The sequence below is a fragment of the Lepisma saccharinum genome, chromosome 2 (assembly GCF_977018435.1).
Source record: "Lepisma saccharinum chromosome 2, izLepSacc3.1, whole genome shotgun sequence".
Taxonomy (NCBI): domain Eukaryota; kingdom Metazoa; phylum Arthropoda; class Insecta; order Zygentoma; family Lepismatidae; genus Lepisma; species Lepisma saccharinum.
The window spans coordinates 168,141,952-168,163,955 of record NC_139230.1 but is presented as its reverse complement, the minus strand read 5'-3'; the positions used below and the strand labels follow the sequence as shown (position 1 = coordinate 168,163,955).

The following is a 22,004-nucleotide window of genomic DNA, read 5'->3' as shown; positions in this document are numbered from 1 at the left end:
TAATATCAGAATGGGGGAACTACTTTGAAGGAGATAAATCTCATTAAGCCATATAACAAGTAAACAAAACAATTTTGAAAATGTTTCTTTTTTGGACAGACCTCAAATTTGTACCATTACTGGCCAATAATCAATATATATAAATTACGTGCCATTCCTACCCATATGTTGTCTTGTTATCTTGACAGTTATTAGCACAATTTATTTTTGCATGATGGTATTAAAAATGAAATCATATTATTTTTTTCCAGAAACATCTATGTCTGGTCATGGAGTATGTGGAAGGAGGAGATTGTGCTACATTGCTGAAAAATATGGGACCTTTGCCACCAGACATGGCGAGATTTTACTTTGCTGAAACTGTTCTTGCTGTTGAGTATTTGCACAGCTATGGCATTGTTCACAGGGACTTAAAACCAGACAAGTGAGTAATAATTGTTTGAAAAAGGACAAAACAAAAATAGAAAATTCTTTCAGATTACTTTAAAAGGAATTTGTTACATAAGAGTAGTTTTATTACACAGAGGTTAATTGGGAGTAAACATACCTTCAACCAAAGATTATTGTTGCTAATACTATTGCGAGTAAATCTGGGTGGTACAAAATCAGGTGCAGAGCATTAAGCAAGGACTGAACAAGCATCCCCTCTCACCTACCCCTCCCTCCTAGTCCACATGAGACTTGAAAACAGCTTGTGTGCTGGAACTAAATAAAAGCTAAAAGAATAATGCTATTTCAGACATCATAAGATCATAAATGTCAAATTGAAACAAACAAAAAAAAAAAAGTTTCATCAGTACACTATATTTTTCATACTATGGGAATGAGAGATGCTGTAATAGATAATTAAGGTACTCATGTTTCTGCGAAGCTGCTTGACATTATTTTCTATTGATTTCAGTAGCCACTGCCACCATCCTAGTTGGAATTTGTTGTGTTGTTGCTTGGCAAGTTTCTGTTGTTTTTTCCTAAATCGCTGCTAGGTGTGCTGCTGTCGCCTGTATGTCTGCGTATATGTCGTCTGCTGTTCACCGGTGTTAATTGCTGCAGTAACGGAAGCCAGGCGTGGTGTGCCTGACACTATCTATGTTCAGTTCATGGTTGTTCATGTACTACAACCATTTTTAGTTGAAGATATCGTTCATATTTTGATACCAGCATGAACTTTGGTAAAGTGCATAATCCTTTTATTAAAAACAACAACATTGAGACCAAAGTTGACATCCCTGTCCCCAGAAGGATGGGGGAGAGGCTCTCGTATTATTAATGTGCATATGCTTAAGAAGGCATGATTTTGAGTTTTGTTTTAAGCCCACTTTATTCACAGATAGGCTAATCTGGGATGGACCTACAGTTTAAAGGTTGATTCGAACCGCTATGTCCCTCCACCAGGTATCAAATTCAGGACCCCATGATCACAAGGCAATGATGTTACCACTACATTATTGGTAGAGGCATGCATATTTTGGTTTTGACAAAAGACATGAAATGTGAAATAACATGCTGTAATGTTCATTTTTCATGTTTCTGAAAGGTATTGGGGGGGCATTTTTCTACCCTGTTTTGTCACAATAGGATATGAAATGAACTGCAAAATGTGAAATAGACTCTTAAACACTAAATTGAGAGTTTATTTACCGATGCGACACTTTCTGAAGTTTGAATTATCCTGCAAGTTATACAATTCATGGAAAATTGATTAATTCTGCTGTAAATATTTGAGAAGCAAAAATGGACCCCTTCATACATGCATGAGCAGTGTACATAAATGTGCAATTAGAAGGGATATGTTTATTTTGTGTAATAAGTGCAGTTTTTAAATCAAATTTAGGAATATATTCACAATTTTAAAACCAAAATGTCATTTTATATAGCACATTTGATCCAACTTTTCACCACTATTACACCAAAATTTTATTTCGTTTACCTCTTTTGAACCCAAAATGGACTGTTTTTGTACCGAAATTTTGCTTTTTTTATTTACCAAAAATATGTGTCTGTAATCATCGGGAGTCTTTAAGGGAGACATGAATTACATATGGAAACTTTTAGTGTCTGCATACCATAGGCAAATTTGGCACAGAGCACCCATATGAAGTTTCAATTCAACATCTGTCCAGACCCAGGATGCTTGTCCCTTTGAAATGGAGGTATGAGAGGAGGGGTTATATTGTTGATTTCTTGCTTAACTCTGGCTGTAATTTTAATATTTATTAAAATAATTTTTGCTGGATAAAATAACCAAATCTTGCATGGATTACTCACGTAATATGCTAATTAAAACTTAATTAAATTAATAGGGGATAGATTATTTTACTATTTGGTTTGTTTCATTTCAGCCTCCTCATAACTGCGCTTGGCCATATCAAGCTTACAGATTTTGGTTTGAGCAAAATGGGTCTGATGTCATGTAAGTATTTTCATTTGGGCTGTTATTTTATATTAATTGTGAGTGATAATATGAGGTAACAAATTTTTCATGAGAAGAGTAATATGTTTTCAAATAAATCCACCAGATATTAGAAATAATATTAGAAGAAAATATTGTGATTGTAAAAAAATGAAGCATGCAATTCCATTTTATATTATAATAGGACGGCACAGCCCAAACACATGGTATACAATATGGTAGTTTTTAATCCATTTATGCCTAGTGTTCCTTAATTGGAACATCAGTTGAAGTTATTTGTAGCCCACTGCTCAGAGTCGTCATTATTGTCTGATTTGTCATGTTAACCTATTTCATAAGGGTATATGATATAACCTAGTTCACAGAGTTAGTCACTGATGCAAATACCGAGCTGCAGGGATGATGTGAAAAATTGATTTGTATTTTCGAGAAGGTTTTTGAACATCCATCCAAAGACAGGTTACTATAACGTTAGTTCATTACACCCTAAATTTGTAAATTTTTCCATGTTACTACTGTGCTAGTTAATCTATCAGGCTGTAACAAGAAAATGTAGCAGTTATTGCTCTTGTAATAGTTATAGGCTTGAAAATTTCCCTGTTCCATTTTTGGAACACAGGCAAAACCACTATCACTTGAACATAATGTAGTTGTTACTGGTGCCATGAGACGTGACTGCTTTGAAACTATATTTTCTAATCTGCATGTTGCTGACAATGCAAATTTGGCCCCAAGGGCCAAGTTTGCAAAGTTGAGGTGAGACGTCTCATAAACAAACTAAATGAGAGATGTATGAAATTTCTTCCAAACGAAACATGCTTTTGTGTGGACGAATCCATGGTTTCTTACTTTGGTCGTCACGAGTGCAAACAGTTTATTTGGGGAAAGCCAATTCAGTTTGGCTACAAGTTTTGGTGTGGTGCAACATGTCTAGGCTACATTTGCTGGTTTCAGCCGTATCAGGGTAAAAACCCGAACACCAAATATGAGTATTATGGTGTTGGTGCATCCGCTGTCCTTCCTTTTTTTGAGGCACTTGCAGAGGAGCACCCTGAACAATACCGTTTTGTGTTCCATAACTTTTTCACCAGTATTGAATTACTTGATAAGTTTAGTTGCCTGGGTCATCAGGCAACAGATACAGTGAGAAAAGATCACATTGACAAAGCTCTACTGGAATCAGACGATGCTCTAAAGATAAAAGAAAGAGGTGCATTTGATTATCATAGTGATGGCAAAGGCAATATTGTCTGCAGATGCCATCACAACCATGTTGTGACTGTTGCATCATCTGGTGCTGGTGTCTATCCTTTGTGTCTTGTCAGTCGTTATTCTCAGAAACAGAAGAAGAAAATACAGGTTCAGCAGCCACACATGATCACAGTGTATAATAAATTTATCATAGACAGAGCTGATGAAAACATTGGCAAGTATCGAACATCAATCCGTATCAAGAAATGGTACTCCAGCCCTCTGTTGTTCTGTTTGGAACTGGTCTTACGAAATGCTTGGCAACTGCATAAAACATATGACGCAAAACCAATCGATCTTCTGGAGTTTCGTCGTCATGTGGCATGTCATTATCTGGAGACCCATGGCCATCCTGCAGAACCTGGCTGCAAAGGAAGACCTTCTCAGAAGCACAACATTGATTCACGTTATGACGGCATGAATCATGTGATCATCAAGCAAGGAAAGCAAACACGCTGTGCTCAATGTCATAAGAACACCACATTTTGATGTGAAAAATGTGATGTTGCCTTACATGTCAAGTGTTCAGTTGAATATCACACTGAATAGTAACATTCCGAGACAAAATCCAGGATTTTTTACATTGTGCAAAATGGTAATGGTTTTGCCTATTGTTCCATTTTTGGAATGCCACATAACCCATAAATGGGATTAGATAAAAGTATGTTTTCTTCAATTCTTTGTTTTTTTTAATATATTTCTAGCTAACATATGTGAATTTCATGCAAAAATTCAAAATTTTCAACCTCCGGCATAAATGGGTTAATGATGACAGATCTTATGTTGATATATTCAAAATTAAATTTGAACTCCCATCTCGATACAGGTGCAATCAGCAAGAAAGGGTATTTCACTGAAGATATGCCTTTTTAGGGAGCCCTTGCAACCCCCATAATAAACTAATGTGAATAGAAAAATTCCCCAGCTATACTTCTGCTATGTACCTACAATTGTTCTAAGTGTATGTGAAATTGTCTCATAGTTTATCATAAAGAAAATTAAAATATATTACACACTAAGAAAAATATAGTGTTGCCACCTATTTGCAAGTAGGCTATTGGTTCTACAATGGGCTACGTAACCTAGATACTTGAATTTAAGTACCACAAAATACCATGTTTGAGAAGATTACTTGGGGGGAATAAGGTGCAAAACAAAAAAAAACCTGAAAAATAATAAAATTTCCCACAAAAATATGATTTAAAACTTTGGTTTCACCCCTCTTTGACACTATTTAGCACATGGTGAGGAAAATGTTTTGCAACTAATAGATATAATATATTAGGGATGGGCCGATATGAAATTTTGGCCAATACTGATAAAGTACTGACATAAAATTTACCGATTACCGATATTCTACAGACCTGATATAAAATTCCAAATTGCCCTTGAAGAAGCTGAACAGTTAATTGTCCTCCTTAATAAAGGTTTGTTTCCAAGTTACTGCAGTGCAAAAGAAGTTGCATATTTAGACATTTACTTTTAAAAAAAGTAGGGCATGGAGATTATCCATAAAAATTATAGCAGAATGGCAGATGATAAGATATGTACCTGATATGCCTATTTCGGCCAATACCGATAGAGTACCAATTAATCTGTCCCATTCCTATAATATATGGTACCTACAATCCAACAACATTTACCTCTCATACTAATAAACTATAGTGAAGCAAGGTCAATCAGTAAAACTAATTGAGCATCTTAAATGAAATGAACAGTGTGTTATTCTTCTAGTAACATGGGCAAACAAGAATTCTATTGTTTCTTCAGTACATTCAGCGAGTATGTATTTTGTTTTCTAATTTTTAAACATTTTTAAACCATGTGTTGTAACAGCTAAAATAATGTAAAACTATAAATTCTCTAATAAATTACTGAAAATTGTACCTATCTGTTTTTCAGTGGCAACAAATTTATATGAGGGGTACATTGATCGTGAAACAAGGCAGTTTTCTGATAAGCAAGTTTTTGGAACACCAGAATACATTGCTCCAGAAGTTATTTTAAGGTGAGTAAGGTTTTATGACCTACAACGATTTATTACTATCTGTTTTCTAGCTAATAAATTATATTTGAAAAATGCAGTAGAACCCCAATTTTATGCTCCTCGGTTTTACATTTTCTTGCAATATACATTCAATCTTCTTGATCCTAATAAAGTAATGTGCTATAGAATTTTCCCGGATTTTACATTTTCCCACATTTTAAGTTTCTTCACTTTGATCCCCTGAAAAACGTAAAATCAAGGCTCCATGGTACCATCAATCTTCATTGTGTTGTGGATAATTACAGCAGCAACATTTGTTCTTCTAAAGTGGTATCGATTGCATTCAGAGTTCATATCATATTGAAATATTAAGTTTTGCCAAGAAAGATGGTGATTCTGAAGTGGTGGTACAAACTGAAAGGGTGAAGAATATGCACTGGGAGAAGCAGAATAGTTGGAGTCAGCATGGCTCCACAAATGAGCCATTAACGAGAAAAGGGCAGATGTATGAATGCATTGTTGCAATCCGCCAATGACATTCTTGTTGATACCCATGCCCATCATGCACCGTTCTGCTTGTTCTCAGTGCTGCAGCAACTGGAATGATTATTACTATGCCCATAGTTATAGAGCCATGGTAGTCTAATTGGTAGGGCATCGGACTGCCACACGAGAAACCCAGGTTTGATTCCCTTGGTGGGTGATGTAAGGTTGGAATTTTTCTGGCCTTGTCCCCACATAAATCAGCTCTGGGGCTCACCCAGCGTCAAATCAATGGGTACCTAGGGGCAACCCTGTGGTTAAAGTGGCCAGAGCATGATGCTGATCACATCACCTCCAAAATGGCGGAGGTCGAGAATATGTGGTCCCCTACCCCCACATCCCCTAAATGTGCCTTCATGGCCCTGTGTTATATGCATGGGGAACTTTACCATAATTATAGATGTGTATTTCTCTATTTCAAAATTCTTCTCATTAACTTTTTCTCCTTAATTATACAAAATTTCAATTTTTTGAACAATCTTATTTAATAGGTTAATATTTGTTTATCCATACCAAATGCATGAAAATATGAGGTGTTGCAGATATTAAGGGTAAACTCACAAACTACAGTTGTGGGAATCTGCAGTTTTCCAAATGTCTGTCCTATTCTAAAGCAGATTTCAGAGTTTGGAGGCAAGGCAGACAGACTCCTGTCAGATGTTGCATGAGTTCCTGCAGTCTTCAATGTATATGATACAACAATAATAAATAAATTAGTAAAAAGCAATCTTTGTCCAGTTCACCCCTTAATATCTGCAATGCCTCATATGCTCTATTAAGCAGTTAGGCTGCAGAGAGGGGGAAATAAAGCAACCATATCTTTGATTCAAAACAAAAGTATTTCTGTTTGTTTCTACTTTGATTCCTTCCTTTCATGATCTTAGTAGACTGGGATCAGAACCCTGTCAAAAGGACAGATTGAGGGGAAAAACTAATATTTTATTTTTCTTATTTTATTTCAGACAAGGTTACGGGAAACCTGTTGACTGGTGGTCAATGGGTATAATTCTCTATGAATTTCTAATTGGTTGTGTACCATTCTTCGGGGATACTCCAGAAGAACTTTTTGCTCATACTGTTAATGGTAAGTAAAGTAAAATTAATATATTTGCAACAGGCAAGCACACAAAAGTAGCAACACCAACAGCAACTGCAATCAGCCACCTCTGTGGCTGATCATGTTGAATGGTTGGCTTGCAATCTTGTCAATCCAGTTCCTTTGTAATGTCCTTTCATCAATTTCATTTATGATCATCCATCCTCATCATCTCAATTAGCCAAAAGTGGCAGAAAAGCAACATAGAAATAAGAAAACTTACACATGTAATAATATTAATAGTAATAATAATAATAATAAATGCTACAATCCATGTGTCTACTCTTTCTCCCCATTAATCTGAGCTGCCAATTTTACAATCATGAGCTCTCTTCACATAGTACATGACATTTCAACATGACCATAAAACAATATATATTTCATACCTCATGCCACCGATGTCACCAATCTTCAAATAAAACATACGCATACCAGAAAGTTTTGTTCATCAAATTTTGAAAACTACCAATTTATCTTAGTTAAAAGATTGAAAGAGTAACAAAAAAACTTCCCCCAAAAAGTGGAAAAATATCAATGTTCTTTCCTATTATTGCTGAAAGTAGATAAGATTACTAATCACTTAGAGCAAAATTATATCTGTATTTAATAACATAATTCAAAACAGTATATGAATGAATGTTGAAACTGTGAAATTATGCAGATTCCCCATCTCTGCTACTTTATAAGTAAAGTACATTCTTGATTGATTGATTTGGTGCATTTACTTCACATTTCTGCCACTTTTGGCTAATCGTGAACATGAGAATGAGTTATGATATGATGAAATTGATGAAAAGAGATACAAAGAACACCCATGCCCAGGCCAGGATTCAAACCCAGGACCTCTAGCATCATAGCAAAAGTAAACTACGTTCTTGGATTAAGCTTAAAAATTTGCATTTTTTTGTACTTAATGGAGTGTTCCCATGTGTGATGTTCTACTCTGTAATTTCTTTGGAAATGCACGGGAGGTCCAGGAGCTGATGACGTTAACGGTACTTGGGCATCTCATAAATCTCGTACAGCATAAATATACTGACTTTTTGATGAAGTTCTCTTTCTTAGCTTCATGTAGAAAATCTATCAGCGGCTACGACATAACTACAAATTTTGTCCATGTTCTCACTCACTTGGTCGTCCGTGCATAGTATGCAGTAGCTGATTCGAAACTACAACATCCTTCACTGTGCACTCCATGGGGGAAGGATGAGTAACTGGCTGGCTTCAGCCTCGAAGCTGCGAGACTCTTGGGCGATGACTGCCAACACTTTCTGTTGCAAGCCTTGGTGCCCTGGGTAGCAGTGCTGCCATTTGGAATTGCGTAGTTAAACTTTCTAACCGACAATTGAAGATGTAGGTAGCAAACTGGAACAGGGGTGGAACATCCTGAATTAGGGAGATTTGAATGGCGAAATACAAATGTAAATGTTTTCAACAGGGAAAATCACCACACATGGTTAGAATCAAAATATTATATTTCTGTGTGCCAGTGTACTCAACACAAACTCAAGTTCTGTATATAAGTCAGCCCCTGTGGCAGAGTGGTTAGCACATCGCGCTATGACACCAGGGGTCCTAGGTTCGAATCCTGGCCTGGGCATGGATATTTGTGAGTGTCCATTCATCAATTTCATCACTCATCCCCATCTTCTCAAATTAGCCAAAAGTGGCACAAAAAAACGAAGTAAAATGAAGCAAATCAAATCAAATGTATGTTCTGTATGTAAGAAAAATAATGGCATGGTTTGCTGCAATATATTATTTATTTCATAAGGCTTTTATGCATTGTTGAACAAAATGTGGTTGGTGTGCTTCAAAGTTTGTTTAATGCTGTCTAAAATGAAAAGCATTCAAGGAAATTAACACCTAAACGTTTTTGGAAAATGTAATAAGGTTCATGTTATTTTGAAGTCCCATATTTTCATTTTTTCCCCCTTTTTTTCATAAAATAATGTGGTCATGACCATTAGAAATAATGTGTGCATTGTATATGTGTGGATATTTAAATTTTAATAATACTGATTTTAATATATTTGTTAGATGACATTGAGTGGCCTGATGATGATGATTGGCCTGTTCAGCCAGAAGCCAAAGATATAATTACAGCACTACTTCAACAAAATGCTAGAGATCGATTGGGAACAGGAGGTTCACAAGAAGTGAAGGAACATTCGTATTTCTTAGGACTGGATTGGAATTCACTCTTGAGGCAAAAGGCGGAATTTGTTCCACAGCTTGACCATGATGAAGACACGAGTTACTTTGACAGTAAGCTTTCTTCCGATGTAATATGCATGAAACCTGTTCTGCTGTAAGTTATAATGAGCATGCCTAACTGGTAAATTGCCTTCTGTCAATTTTCATCTAATCTCTTGGCCAGACAACTAAATCTGGGGAAAGAAGGTGCCTTGATACTTCATTATACTTTCGTATGTGAATAGTATAGAAGTGGCATCTTCAATTTTTCATGACGTTGAATTTGTACAATTCAATTGAGAATGTACCTTTCCATTTCATAAAAATGAAAGTGAACTGATCTTAAAAGTAGCAATCATAAAATTATTTTTTCACATATTCTTATGTAATCTGTTTCACAGATTTAGTTATTTTCCTTTTTCATACATGTATATTTTACTTTCTTATTACATGTCATGAATTTCTAAACAAGGAACTTAACTGTGTTACCAATACACTTATATAGAAATGGTGATTAGCAATACATCTGGCATTGTTACCGTGTGATTTCATAAATGAAACTAAAGTATAGGATTTTATCCCATGCATTTAGTTCTGTATATGCAGATGTATTGATGTGAAGGAAGTGAAAGATATCTTCATGCATTAATGACAGAAAAATGTTTTGAATATATTGTATTCAAGTGCAATTTCTCAGACAGGAAAGAATATTAACACACATATGGTATTGTCCTGAAAAAAAATGCAACAGCAGTTACCTTATTCCTTATTCACTAGCTTATTTTATGCATGTGGTTAGATCGAAAATACTAGCACAAGCTACCTGGTCAAGTAGCTACCTGAAGCATGCATCGGCTTATGACAGAACTTTTCTTTTCAGCACGTATTGATCGTTATAATCATGACATTGGCGAAGACACGGATGATACTGATGACTCACCTCTATTTGCATCATTTTCATCATGCTCCACTCGCTATCGAAAAGTTCAGACACGACAGGGGATGTCGGAAGAGGGAGAAGGGGAGACTCCACGAAAACCAGTTTCAAGAGGCGATTCCGGACAGTCGGACCATTCAGAATCCCCACCTTCCAACGTGGGTAGTACTATTGACACACCAGAGCTTGAAAGAACTCAGGAGTTGTTAGACTCCAGCAGCGACCATGGGCATGGGAAAATGGTTGGAAATCCTGAAACTCCAGTGCAGAGTACACCAGAATCATCCCAGACTGAAAGTGAGGATGTATCTCCGCAAATTCAAAGACGACGACGACTGCATAGCAGAGAAGCACTTCCGAGATTCTCAATTTCAGTGGAAGACGACCGAAACAGGTAAGTCTGGAAAATTATTTAGAGTTCCAAACTAGATCTTTGATATCTGGTAGATCGAAGGTATTACACCATACAAACACTTGGCATAACTTACGCAAGTCCAGCAGTGTGTTGATCCTGTATTGGTTGAATGAATGAAATAACGCAGCTAACTATTACAAAAATGCATTGTAATAACTCGGACATTACACAAAAAAGCAGTTTGTAAGAACACGGAGTACCACCACTTGTGGCTGTGCTGTGCTTGCTCTTACACAGATGGACAATGAGTCTTACGTCATGCATATGATTAATACTTCATGTGGCAGCATATCACTGCCATCTAGCAAGCAAATTAACATTAAATTATATTACAAAACTGAACACTGGTATCTTTTTCCAGACAATAGTCTATGAATTTCAGAGGACTGTTGCAACCAGTCCATCGACCTGTGGACAATGGAGGTAGTGGTCCTTCAAAATTTCAAACTCTTACGCTCACCTCTCCTTACGAGAGGTATTTAAATTCATACTGCATTAATGATTTTCTGCTATTGAATCATGTGTGGTGACAAAGCTGTCACCTTTGGCATGCAGTAGTTGCCAAATAATGTCAAAATATCAAAACCCAGTGTCAAACCCTGCCAATCAGGTATATTTAACAGTATTTTTTGTGCTTATGAGATCTCATGCAAAAGCCATTGATAATTGCTGACATCTGTATTGACTGAAAGCCATTTTTTTTAACTTCATGAATCTTACAATATCACAAAATGCCTGTATAAAAGTGCATTTGGGACCAACCTGGTGGTGTAGTGGTAATGCTGTTACCCTGTATTCAAGAGGTGCTGGGTTCGATCACCAGGGGAGGCACAGTACACAGTAGGTTGGATCTCCCTTTAAACTGTAGGCTCATTTACAATTAGCCTATCTATCAAAACTCTATTTTTCTCCCTGTGGATTTTTTAAGAGTTTGGTTATCATGTATTATCCAGTATTGTGTGATGTAACTAGGTGTATTAGTGAACTGAATATAATATTGATCTCCTTGGTTGGAAACAACTAGAATCAGCAGAAATATTCATCTCCATCTGAATTAATTCACTGAACCCAGAATTACATAATACATAAATTTGAAAAGTGCCTCTACAGAGTATTTTATTAGCATGAATTGTGTGTAATAGAATTCAGGAAAGAGTAGAGATATTCATGTCAGCTGAAAACTTCATTCTAAATCTAGGAATAAGACAGCTCATCTAAAACAGAGAATTGAAATACCGTATTTACTCATGTATAATGTGCACTTTTTTACAAAATTTTTGTCACCAAAATCTGTGGAACGTATTATGCACGGAATAATTCGGACAGCCAACATGAAACCGTACATGGTCATTCCATGATTTTGTGACACCCGCATTGATTTTTTGTGTTTACGGAACCATATCATATTATATATCATTGTAAAGCTTAAATTCTGCAGTTTCTGAATATGGCAACAGTATTCCATTCAAGATGGCGACACTAACGTGCAATGCGGTTGAAACAAACTCATCACAAAATGAAGGAACATTATGATTGTTATGGTACTTTGGATGAACGAAAAGATATGGAAAAAGAAGATAATAATTAAAATGTATTACTGGTCAAATAATATGACATATTTGGAGTGTGTAAATGCCTTAATGGAAGAAATCATTTACTGCTAACTGCTAATTTGAAGGTCCTGAATGCACCTCCTATATATGTTACGTTAGTCATGGAAAAAGTATATATTTTGAAGTTTTTTTTAGAAACGTAAAGAGGAAACTAGCAAAACTGCATATAAAAGTCAAAATTTTTCACATTGTAATGTAATGTTCTGCTACACCAACAAAAGTAGTCCGTTCTGGTGGAATTCATGCATGCAACTCCTACAACTAAGAAAGTCATTTCTTGCACCTCAATTATACTGCACATTATATACGAGATATAATTGTTTGTCACATTTCCCTATCAAAAACCAGGGTGCATTATACAACCATAAATATGGTATCTTTGAAGTTTTTGCAAATTATTCACAGAATTACAGAATTTTTATTTTTGATTCTTCAGAAAGTAATGCCAGAACATTGAAAATATTCTTCAAAGATCGTACTTGTACTTGGAGTTTATTGCATAAACATGTGAAATTTACCTGATTAAGGGTCAAAACTGTAAAAAGATTTACAACACAAAGCATGAAATATATGTATCTTCCATGGCATGCATATTGTTTACAGACTTTTATTGTTGAAATTGTATGTTGACACATGTACAATCCCAGCAAATGCTTTTCAGTGTTGGAACTCCAGACCACATCAGAGAACTCTCACCTGTGGATGAAAGAGGGAAAATATCTTCTGATAGTCATGCCAGTCGCATGTCAGTGTCATCAGCTCCTCCAATTTCTCCTTGTGTGAAGCATCGTTCAAGAGCAGTTATTAAAAGTGCTTCAGCTTCTGGTCTCTCGCTAATGATCCCATCAGGTAAGATTACAATCTGTATGGCTGGAAACAAAATTCACATTCTATATCTCTTCAGTCTTACTGTATGTTCATGTATATTATAAATAGTTTAAAGGGTTATTCTCCTCTTTTGAGCTGAAGTTGCTGACAAAACTTATTGTGCAACATAATAACATGTACTGAGTTCACTATTATTACACTTGCTGATCTTGGTGATCAAGCAGTAAGTGTAGTATGCTATGAAGTCATAGGTTCAAGGTTTGAAACCTGGGTAAGGCATTGATATATTGCAGTGAAACCCAAATTTAACATAACATTCTCCCACATTTCAAGTTTTTTCACCATTTTCCAGTGAAAAATAACTGTAGTGTATTTGCCCATCATTCATTTAATCATTTATTAATTTAGAAGCTAAGTATTTTTTCTTGTTTTGAGAGGCAAAGTGCAACTTTGTTGCATAAAATAATACCGGAGTAGTGCTCTGGCATAACTACACTGCTGATTTCCTTAGAGCTTCTGTTCCACTTAAACATTTTCTTTTTCTTCTGCAGATGACAGTCCTCCACAACCCATCCAATCACCTGGTGGTTCCAGCACAGCCAGTTCTCGGGATACTTCACCTTGCCGTGAATTGTCACCACTTGTGACAAGCTTGAAACCACCCATAATTATCAGAAGAGGACCCAGGGGATTTGGCTTCACAGTCCATACCATCAGAGTGTACTTTGGAGACACCGATTTTTACACTATGCACCATTTAGTTATGGTGAGTACTTGCTCTTTGTTTTCTAAAAATGGTAAAACTGCAGATATAATTTTTTGCAAGAGTACATTTTTTAAGGTCTTGTTTATGTATTTGTTTTTATTAAAAGTGTTTTGGAGGATTGTGATTTTTACTTCACAAGATCTTACTGTAATACAGTAAATTTATTACAATGAAATTATACCAAATGACATGTACTCTGTTGATTTTAGGTGATGCAAGCATATTGGTACATTAGTTTAATGGTAAAACATACGATTAGTTTACTGATCTAGTATTCTAACTAACCTGTTGTTTAGGGCAAAATTTTGCTCTTTAGTTTATAAATGGGTATAAAGTAAGGCTGACCCAATACCACTTTGAACTGATACCCATACTGATGCAGGTGTTCGTATTTATTCCCACAAATTTTGATGCTGATGTTAAACCATTGTAACAATTAAAAGTTGAGTTCAGAACATTAATAAGTAATTCGTTGCAACTGTACCACATCAATCTAACAGAGAATCTGAATGTGGGCTGGTCCGCTTGAAATCAACCAATGAAGAGGCACTTTTCAACCTCGCATGTTTTCATTCATTTGAAATTTGCCACACTGAAAGAGCCACCTGAGGTAGAAAAATATGCAAAGTTGTAGTAGGTCCATATAATGTGTATTTTCGAAATTACAGTGGTGCAAACTGTGTGATTTTGACCATTTTTTTTAACATCTTGTTAACTTTAAATTGCAATATTTTGGCAATCAGATCACCTATAGAACCGATTCAAATGGTGTTGGTGTTGGAAAGGTTTTGAAGAGCTCTTTCACATGAGATATGGCATGCCTATGTTGGTAAATAAACAATTGAAGGCAGTGTCAAGAAAACTTCGGTAGCCATTTTCTCAAAAACTGGTCTTTTAATTTTTTTCAAAAAATTATGTCATACATACACTAGTACTCAATATTAGGTTAGGTTATGTTAGGGTAGAGTAGATGCAAAATAATCTAACACACGTATTTTTAAGTGTTTTTTTATTTTATCTGCGACATTTCGTCCTGGTTTCCCAGAACAGACCAAGTAGTGGTATTTCACCATCGGACACCCGGAGGAGCCCTCCCACTTATGCTACACCACGTCACTGCTCCCAACAGCACCAGACTAGAGTCAAGCTCAACAGGATCTAAAAGTGTAGAGTGACTAGCCATGTGAGGTTGTGTGTTGTATGTGTATCTTGGTGTAAGCTTGAAAAAGTTCTTGGAAACCAGGACAAAATGTCACATAAAATAAAAACCACTGAAAATATCTGTGTTAGATTATTTTGCATCTACAAAAAGTGGTTGTGCGAACTTTTAAGAAGATCAAGGGTAGGCTAGGTTAGGATATCATATTTTGATAGACAAATTCATGTAATTCAAAATTAAAAGTCTTAACAGAAATGAAATACAATATTTTTTGAATTAACATACATGAAGCTGATTACATTCCCAGTTATTAGAAATGCAGGGTGATTCAAAAGTCTGGTCCCATTGGCGACTCTTTTATTAGTGCACATACCGAGAAATGAAAAGAGCAGAAAATTGTTACAAATAGGTGAGTTTTGATCTACAGTGCTTTGAATTTTCAATGTAGCATGCACCATTCAGGCTGTACACTGGTACGAGCTTCATTGATAGCTGAAATGCCACATGCTTGTCCCGGAATACTGTACACCATCATAGTAGCACACATTACTGGGTAAATTAAGAATTGTTGATGATAATTACAGGCAAAGTAAACAAGTGAAAAACATGAACATGTGATGCACATACCCCTCCCTTCCCCACACCGCTAGAAAAGGCAAACAGGCACAAATGAGGATCAGACTAGAATATGTACTTCACACTGTGCCACTGCACGTGTCTCGCACAGGACAAAATAAATATGTAATATTCCACATAACAGAAATTTCAATGTTACATGTGCGCCCATAAAATTGTAAAAATGAGTTCTGGAGTTTTCATTTTAAGTCCACATTGCACAGAAAAGTTAATCGGGACTAGACCTACAGTTTATAGTGGTATCTGAACTACTATGTGCCTCCACCAGGTATTGAACCCATGAACCCTTGATTACAGAGTACCACAGTGCTATTGAGGAGGCAATTGGGAAAATGAGGGTTTTTTTGCAAATAAAATAACTGGTGATTGAAAGTATTTTTAATTTTTCAAGACAATCCTGCAAATGTTACGCTGATGGTCTCAATGGTCATCTGAATCAAACTGTCCATTTATTGAAACACTTTACCTCCAAATTTCGAGAAATAATAACTGTACTTATCTGATCACATCACCCCCATTCACGACCGTATCAAGAAAGTGTGGGGCGTTACCCCCACATTCCCTATACGCCTTCATGGCATGGTGCTAAGCACAGGGGAACACTTTACCTTATTTTATCTGCTCTTCTTACCCTCTGTTCATATTTTTACACCCAACTGTTCAGCTATTGTTCAAATATCACAGTTTAATAGAAATCACAAATAAACAAATAAGGCAGTCTTTGTTAGTTGTACATGGAACAACAGACCAGGTTGTCAGTAAAAACTGGGTTTGCCGTTGGTCGCACATGGACTCAGGGCTTTGGAACCCCCCCCTCTAGTGGCTCAAAGATCTGACTAACATTGAAAACAAAATCATGGGGTAAAGGAAGGAAGGTCAGAAATTCTGCTAGGCAGAGAAAGAGTTTTGACAAAACATTCATTGATAAATGTCAATGTTAAAACCACATACCCAGAACTAGAGACCACGTGCAACCAACATAGGGTTAATAGAATGCGAAGAAAGGAAGACAATAATTTATGATTTAGTATCTATACCAGTTACCAAAGTTCTGTTAGCTTTTGGTTGTGAAGATGGACTGGGAAGAAGAATGGCCTTTGATATTAACCTTTAGCCAACGAAGCCTCGTGCGCATCAATAGCCTTTCCGAACAGGAACTTTCAAGCGTCAAACTTGCCGCGATGTATGAAAAAAAATCGTAGCTTGATAATTAATTGTTGTAGAGATGATTTTTTTTTTCGTGAATGACAGGGCTTTAACCAGAGGTGAAATTTATACATTGTGCTTCCCAATAATGAGTGTTAAGGAAGAAGAAAATAAAAAAATAAAATTGGTATTTGGCATGCCCCTGTGGCCTCCACAATAGACCAAAGTGAATTAATAATGTACTATGTAGCAGTGGTACATTCTTACGACCATGCAAAGTTTCATTGATTTTGATTTTTTTTATTTTACTTCGGTTTTTGTGCCTCTTGGCTAATTTGCGAAGATGGGGATGAGTGATGAAATGATGAAATTGATGAATGGACATTCACAAACAACCATGCCCGAGTGAGATTCGAACCCGGGACCCTTGGTGTCTCAGCATGATGTGCTAACCACTCAGCCACAGGGTCTGGCAAAGTTTCATTGAAAATAGGCTGATACTTCTTGGGGGAAAATTTATAACAATGTATTAGAGTAGCAGTGTTGACATAGAGTAGCAATGTTGACATAGAAACAGTTTCCAGAATTTTGCTTCTAGCATTGGCTCTATGGACACTGGATGGAACAAATTTGGAAGAAAGCATGACAAAAGACCACTCTTTGAGTATATAATGCCTGTCTTCCAGTTTGAGAAAAAATACTGAAATTATGTAACATTTTCAAAACTTCAAGAAATTTTGAATATTGGGCTGTCTCCTCTGGACACCTAATTGTTGCATGTTGTTTTGTTCTTATTCTTACATGTAAAAGTGAAATATGTCAGGAAAAAATGTTGGTTAAAGATCCATCCCATAGTAGTGAGAGGAAAAGGAAGGACATTTTCACATGCCTCTTGGATGTAGGGATGTGCCAAAGACTATTACCAGTGTATGAATATATCAGCAGAAATTGATGCATCGGTATCAACAAAAAATCTGATATTTAAACTGGTACCGATAATACTAGAGTTTTACCTTCTAATAAGTTTTATATTTTAATTTTGTAAGATTAATTGAAAATTAGGTTAATGGATCTTCGTAACTGTGGAGTCTTTAAAATCAGAAATGGAACAAACATTACATTGCTGAAAACAACTATTCCACGTGACCAGGCTCCACTGTTGTATTGGAAATTCAAAAATGAGTATCCAAACCTGAAGCAAGTGGCAAGCAATTACTTGGACATACCTGCTGCATCAGTATTCAATGAGTGAGTCTTCAGTGTTGCTGGACAGATTTGCGATAAGACAAGAAGTAGGTTACTTCCAGAAGTGCTTACAAACTCTCGTGTTTCTGAAGTTGAATCTCCCAGCATTAAATTTCCAATATTAAGAACAGGAATTCATCTTGCATTTCAAAGAATGAAAATAACATTCCATTTCTGTTGATTAATCTTATATATTGGAATCGGTTAAATATCAGCATTGGTATCAGTTCCAACAATTACACTGGACAACAAATTTTAACTTTTTTCTGTTAAGTGAAAAAGAAAAGATTATTCTAATAGGATATTTTCTCCTGATTTCAAATCTGGTTACTGTTTTACTCTTATCAGGCTCAGATTTTTTGTAATACACATTTTTTGTTGTAACAAAATAACCTTGCTTTATTGAAACTAATATGTGCCACATATTCTGTATACTGGCCTAAAATATACTTGTAAAGGATTTTCGGCTGTGTTAAGCTTATTAAGCTTGAGGAACATCTCTATTGAGAGTTCAGGAGCAGTCTTCTAACATTCATGGGCTCCATTTACCTTAGTAAAGGCATTCCATGGTGAATATTTCCTAATGGAAGCATTCTCAAGGTTAGTCACTTGCACTGCACTTGTTGGAGGGAGATAACCCCAAATGTTCGACCAACATATGGATTTTTAAGAACATATTACATCCCAGTTTCTCTCGTTATCAAGAAGCTCACTAACAAGTTCTTTGTAGTTATCTGCCTTGTGATTTCCGAGGAAATTCTTGGAATGATCCCCTTGCTGCCACCTCAGCTTCATTCAAACATGGGAAGGGCTGGACTGTGAGGCCTAGCTTTCGCAGTTATTCCAGAGATTTTTGTAATGCAAAAACAGCAATCCGTTGAGTGGTTCAATAGTTTTCTCCAAACCGTGGGCACTCTGAAAGGCATGTGACAAACTCTTTCAGCCACACATAACAGTGTCTCACATGAAGGGCCGAAGATTTATCCTAGTCATCTATTTTGCATCCAAAATATAGTTCATATGATTTCCTAATCACTGGAGTTATGTTTCTTTTTTGATATTTCGAAGTTGACTTGCAACAGGCACAGATTCCTGAGGTGGGCAATAGGGATTATCCCCTCTCAACTGGCAGGTTTTCGGATATATTATTATGCCTAATGTTTTTGAAGTGACACTTATTCTTTTATCGTAGATTTAATGTTGAAAATATTTTTCAAAGTTAGATTTAAATCAACTTTATCCTCAGATAGGTCAATCGCAACTGGACATACAGTTTAGATTTGGATCCTAACAATGGTGCAAGGTGCCCAAAATGGGATCAAAGCAAAGAACTCTTGAGAGAATAGCTCTATCCCCGTGATTGCCCATCGAAACAGATTCAAGAAATACATATTTATGCTCCAGAAAAATATGCATGTTCAATAAATTAGCATAGACTTAATCTAATTTTCTACTCACACTTTTTTCTATTCACACACACACAGTTAAAACATCTATTCCAGCCCTGGACACCTATTTTTGTGAAACAATAATCTCTAGAACATGGAAATCAGCTTGTTTCCTTTTTAAAGTACGATAAATTGTTTATATAAAACAGTGGAAGTGTAGGTTAGAAAAGCTTCCAGGTGAGGCACTCAACTGAAATTCACCCCTCCCAACTGTTACTTCTGGACCCACCACTGACTCATCGCAAATATAACAGAAATTGTTTGGGTGGTTAACACCTATATGAGGCATTTTTAAATATATACACACTACACTGTACATAACACAAAATATGCACAAATTAGAGCCAACAAACTTATTTATGTCACAAACATAAGAGAACTGAATTTCAACTGAAATGTTACCATTTCTGTTTATCCTGATGGTAATAAACCAGTATTTTATCATTGTTGTCAACAATGCCATTGTTCTCATTCTCTCTTGCGCAGAAACGTTTTAAGCAAAGCAAGTCACTTTCACTCATGTTTTGGAACTCGTAATGCATGTACTTTTGCTACTATAATGGAGATTAATGGTAAAAATGGCCTACAAGGAGAACAGAAATGTAAACACATTACAAAAAATGGAGCCCGATAGAGAAATTCTGACTTCATATTCAGAATCAGCATACCAAAAAACACAAGAATCAGTGAAAATTATTAATTTAACAAAATCATTGTTGACCAGTGTTATCAGTGGGTACATTGGTATAGGTAAATTTTCAGCTTTGTCACATCCCTTGTTTTGTGATTGGAGTAGGTCATAGAACTAAAATATCATGTGTAGTTTTCTAGAAGTTGATTGGTGCCAGCTGTCAGCAACGAGTTTACAGGTCATGGGAAATGTCATTGACTAAAGGTTAATGCACCATTCATCCTATTTTCTGTAAAGTAGGATCTAGGATTTATATTCTTTCCAAAAAGCATATTTTGTCTGTTAGTTTGTCCTTGATAGGGCAAGTAGATTAAGTTATTAATTTTTACAATCTATTCCATAGGCTGTGGATGATGGAAGCCCTGCATTTGAAGCAGGCCTGAGACCTGGTGATCTCATCACACACATTAATGGTGAAGCTATCCAAGGACTTTTCCACACTCAGGTGTTGCAGCTTCTCTTGTCTGGAGGGGACCACGTGACCTTAAGGTCAACTCCTTTAGAGAACACTTCGATTAAAACTGGAGGACGAAAACGAGAGCCATGGCAAAGCAAACTGGCAAGGAGGAGTTTACATAGGCAGCGACGTCAAAAGCGAGATCACCCAGACAAGCGCAGAAAGACTTCTTCGCTATTTCGAAGAATTAGTAGTAAAAGAGCCAGTGTCGAAATGCAGCAAGTGAGTGCTAAGTTGGTGTTGGGTTGTTATGGTGCTACGGATTGTAAATACATTAAGATAAAACAACCTCAAAGAAGTTCTTATTTGCTGTAGTTGTTATTTTTTGTAGTTGAATTATTTTGCTTGGGATTATTTTGAGCAGCTTCAGTATTAATTTTGAATTAGTGATGCATGAGCCAGAGATGCTTATCAGTTGCTGTTTTCATTTTTGTATTATTATTATTCCTTTTTGTTGTATAGTAAAGTTTAACAGATTTTTTCATAGTGCCTTTCTTTCTTTCAGCCTCTGATATTGTCTTGTCCACTATCAGCACCGGTATTACCTAGTGATTCTAAACCACCATTTCTGGTATGCTAGCTTTGGACTCTTAATTTTTTTTAAGCTTGGACTTGCAGTTTAAGATGTTTTTTTTTAATCATGTACTGCTGTGAATAGAGCTTTTTTTAAATTTTATTTTCGTGTGTATATTTGTGTATTATTCTGTATTATATGTAAAATATAAAGTAATATTAGGTTTTTGAATTGTAAAATTTCAACAGAATTAATATCAATAGGCCAATGAATATAGTGTAAAATATTTAGTAATAAACTAGAAGTACAGTAGTGTCTAGTCTTATTAAATAAGAATGTTTGTCATTGGAGTTTCACTAATACAGTGGAATGATTATTTATCCAGGGGACCTACATTCGATTCCTGTGTAAGGCATCAACATGTGTTTGTTCCTTAGCCAGTCATCTTCATTATCACAATTAATCAAGAGATGTTGAAAAGAGGTATAAAATAACAAGAAAAAAAAATTACACTCCAAAATTACGGATACAGTATACACTTTTCAATAGCCTGTTGCCAAAAAATGTACACTATGAGAAAACATTTGAGGCAAGAAAATATAAAATTAGGGTTCCACTGTATTAGTGAATCTGTATTAGGCATTCTATATAACTGACAAATACTGA

General features: G+C 35.9%; 1 protein-coding gene across 7 annotated transcripts in view; it reads left to right on the top strand.

Moving 5' to 3' along the window:
- dop (microtubule-associated serine/threonine (MAST) protein kinase dop) overlaps positions 1 to 22,004 on the top strand; it is a 1,057,607-nt gene that overhangs the window by 1,019,595 nt on the left and 16,008 nt on the right. For 6 of the 7 annotated variants that reach the window (XM_083117694.1, XM_083117696.1, XM_083117699.1 and 3 more), the window contains 10 exons: positions 252 to 424; positions 2,340 to 2,410; positions 5,564 to 5,669; positions 7,154 to 7,275; positions 9,328 to 9,555; positions 10,364 to 10,814; positions 13,110 to 13,297; positions 13,828 to 14,042; positions 20,711 to 21,046; positions 21,330 to 21,395. In XM_083117694.1, coding sequence (XP_082973820.1) covers positions 252 to 424; positions 2,340 to 2,410; positions 5,564 to 5,669; positions 7,154 to 7,275; positions 9,328 to 9,555; positions 10,364 to 10,814; positions 13,110 to 13,297; positions 13,828 to 14,042; positions 20,711 to 21,046; positions 21,330 to 21,395 — 1,956 coding nt within the window. The remainder of the gene's footprint in view (positions 1 to 251; positions 425 to 2,339; positions 2,411 to 5,563; positions 5,670 to 7,153; positions 7,276 to 9,327; positions 9,556 to 10,363; positions 10,815 to 13,109; positions 13,298 to 13,827; positions 14,043 to 20,710; positions 21,047 to 21,329; positions 21,396 to 22,004) is intronic. The other variant, XM_083117695.1, reaches the window with a different exon arrangement.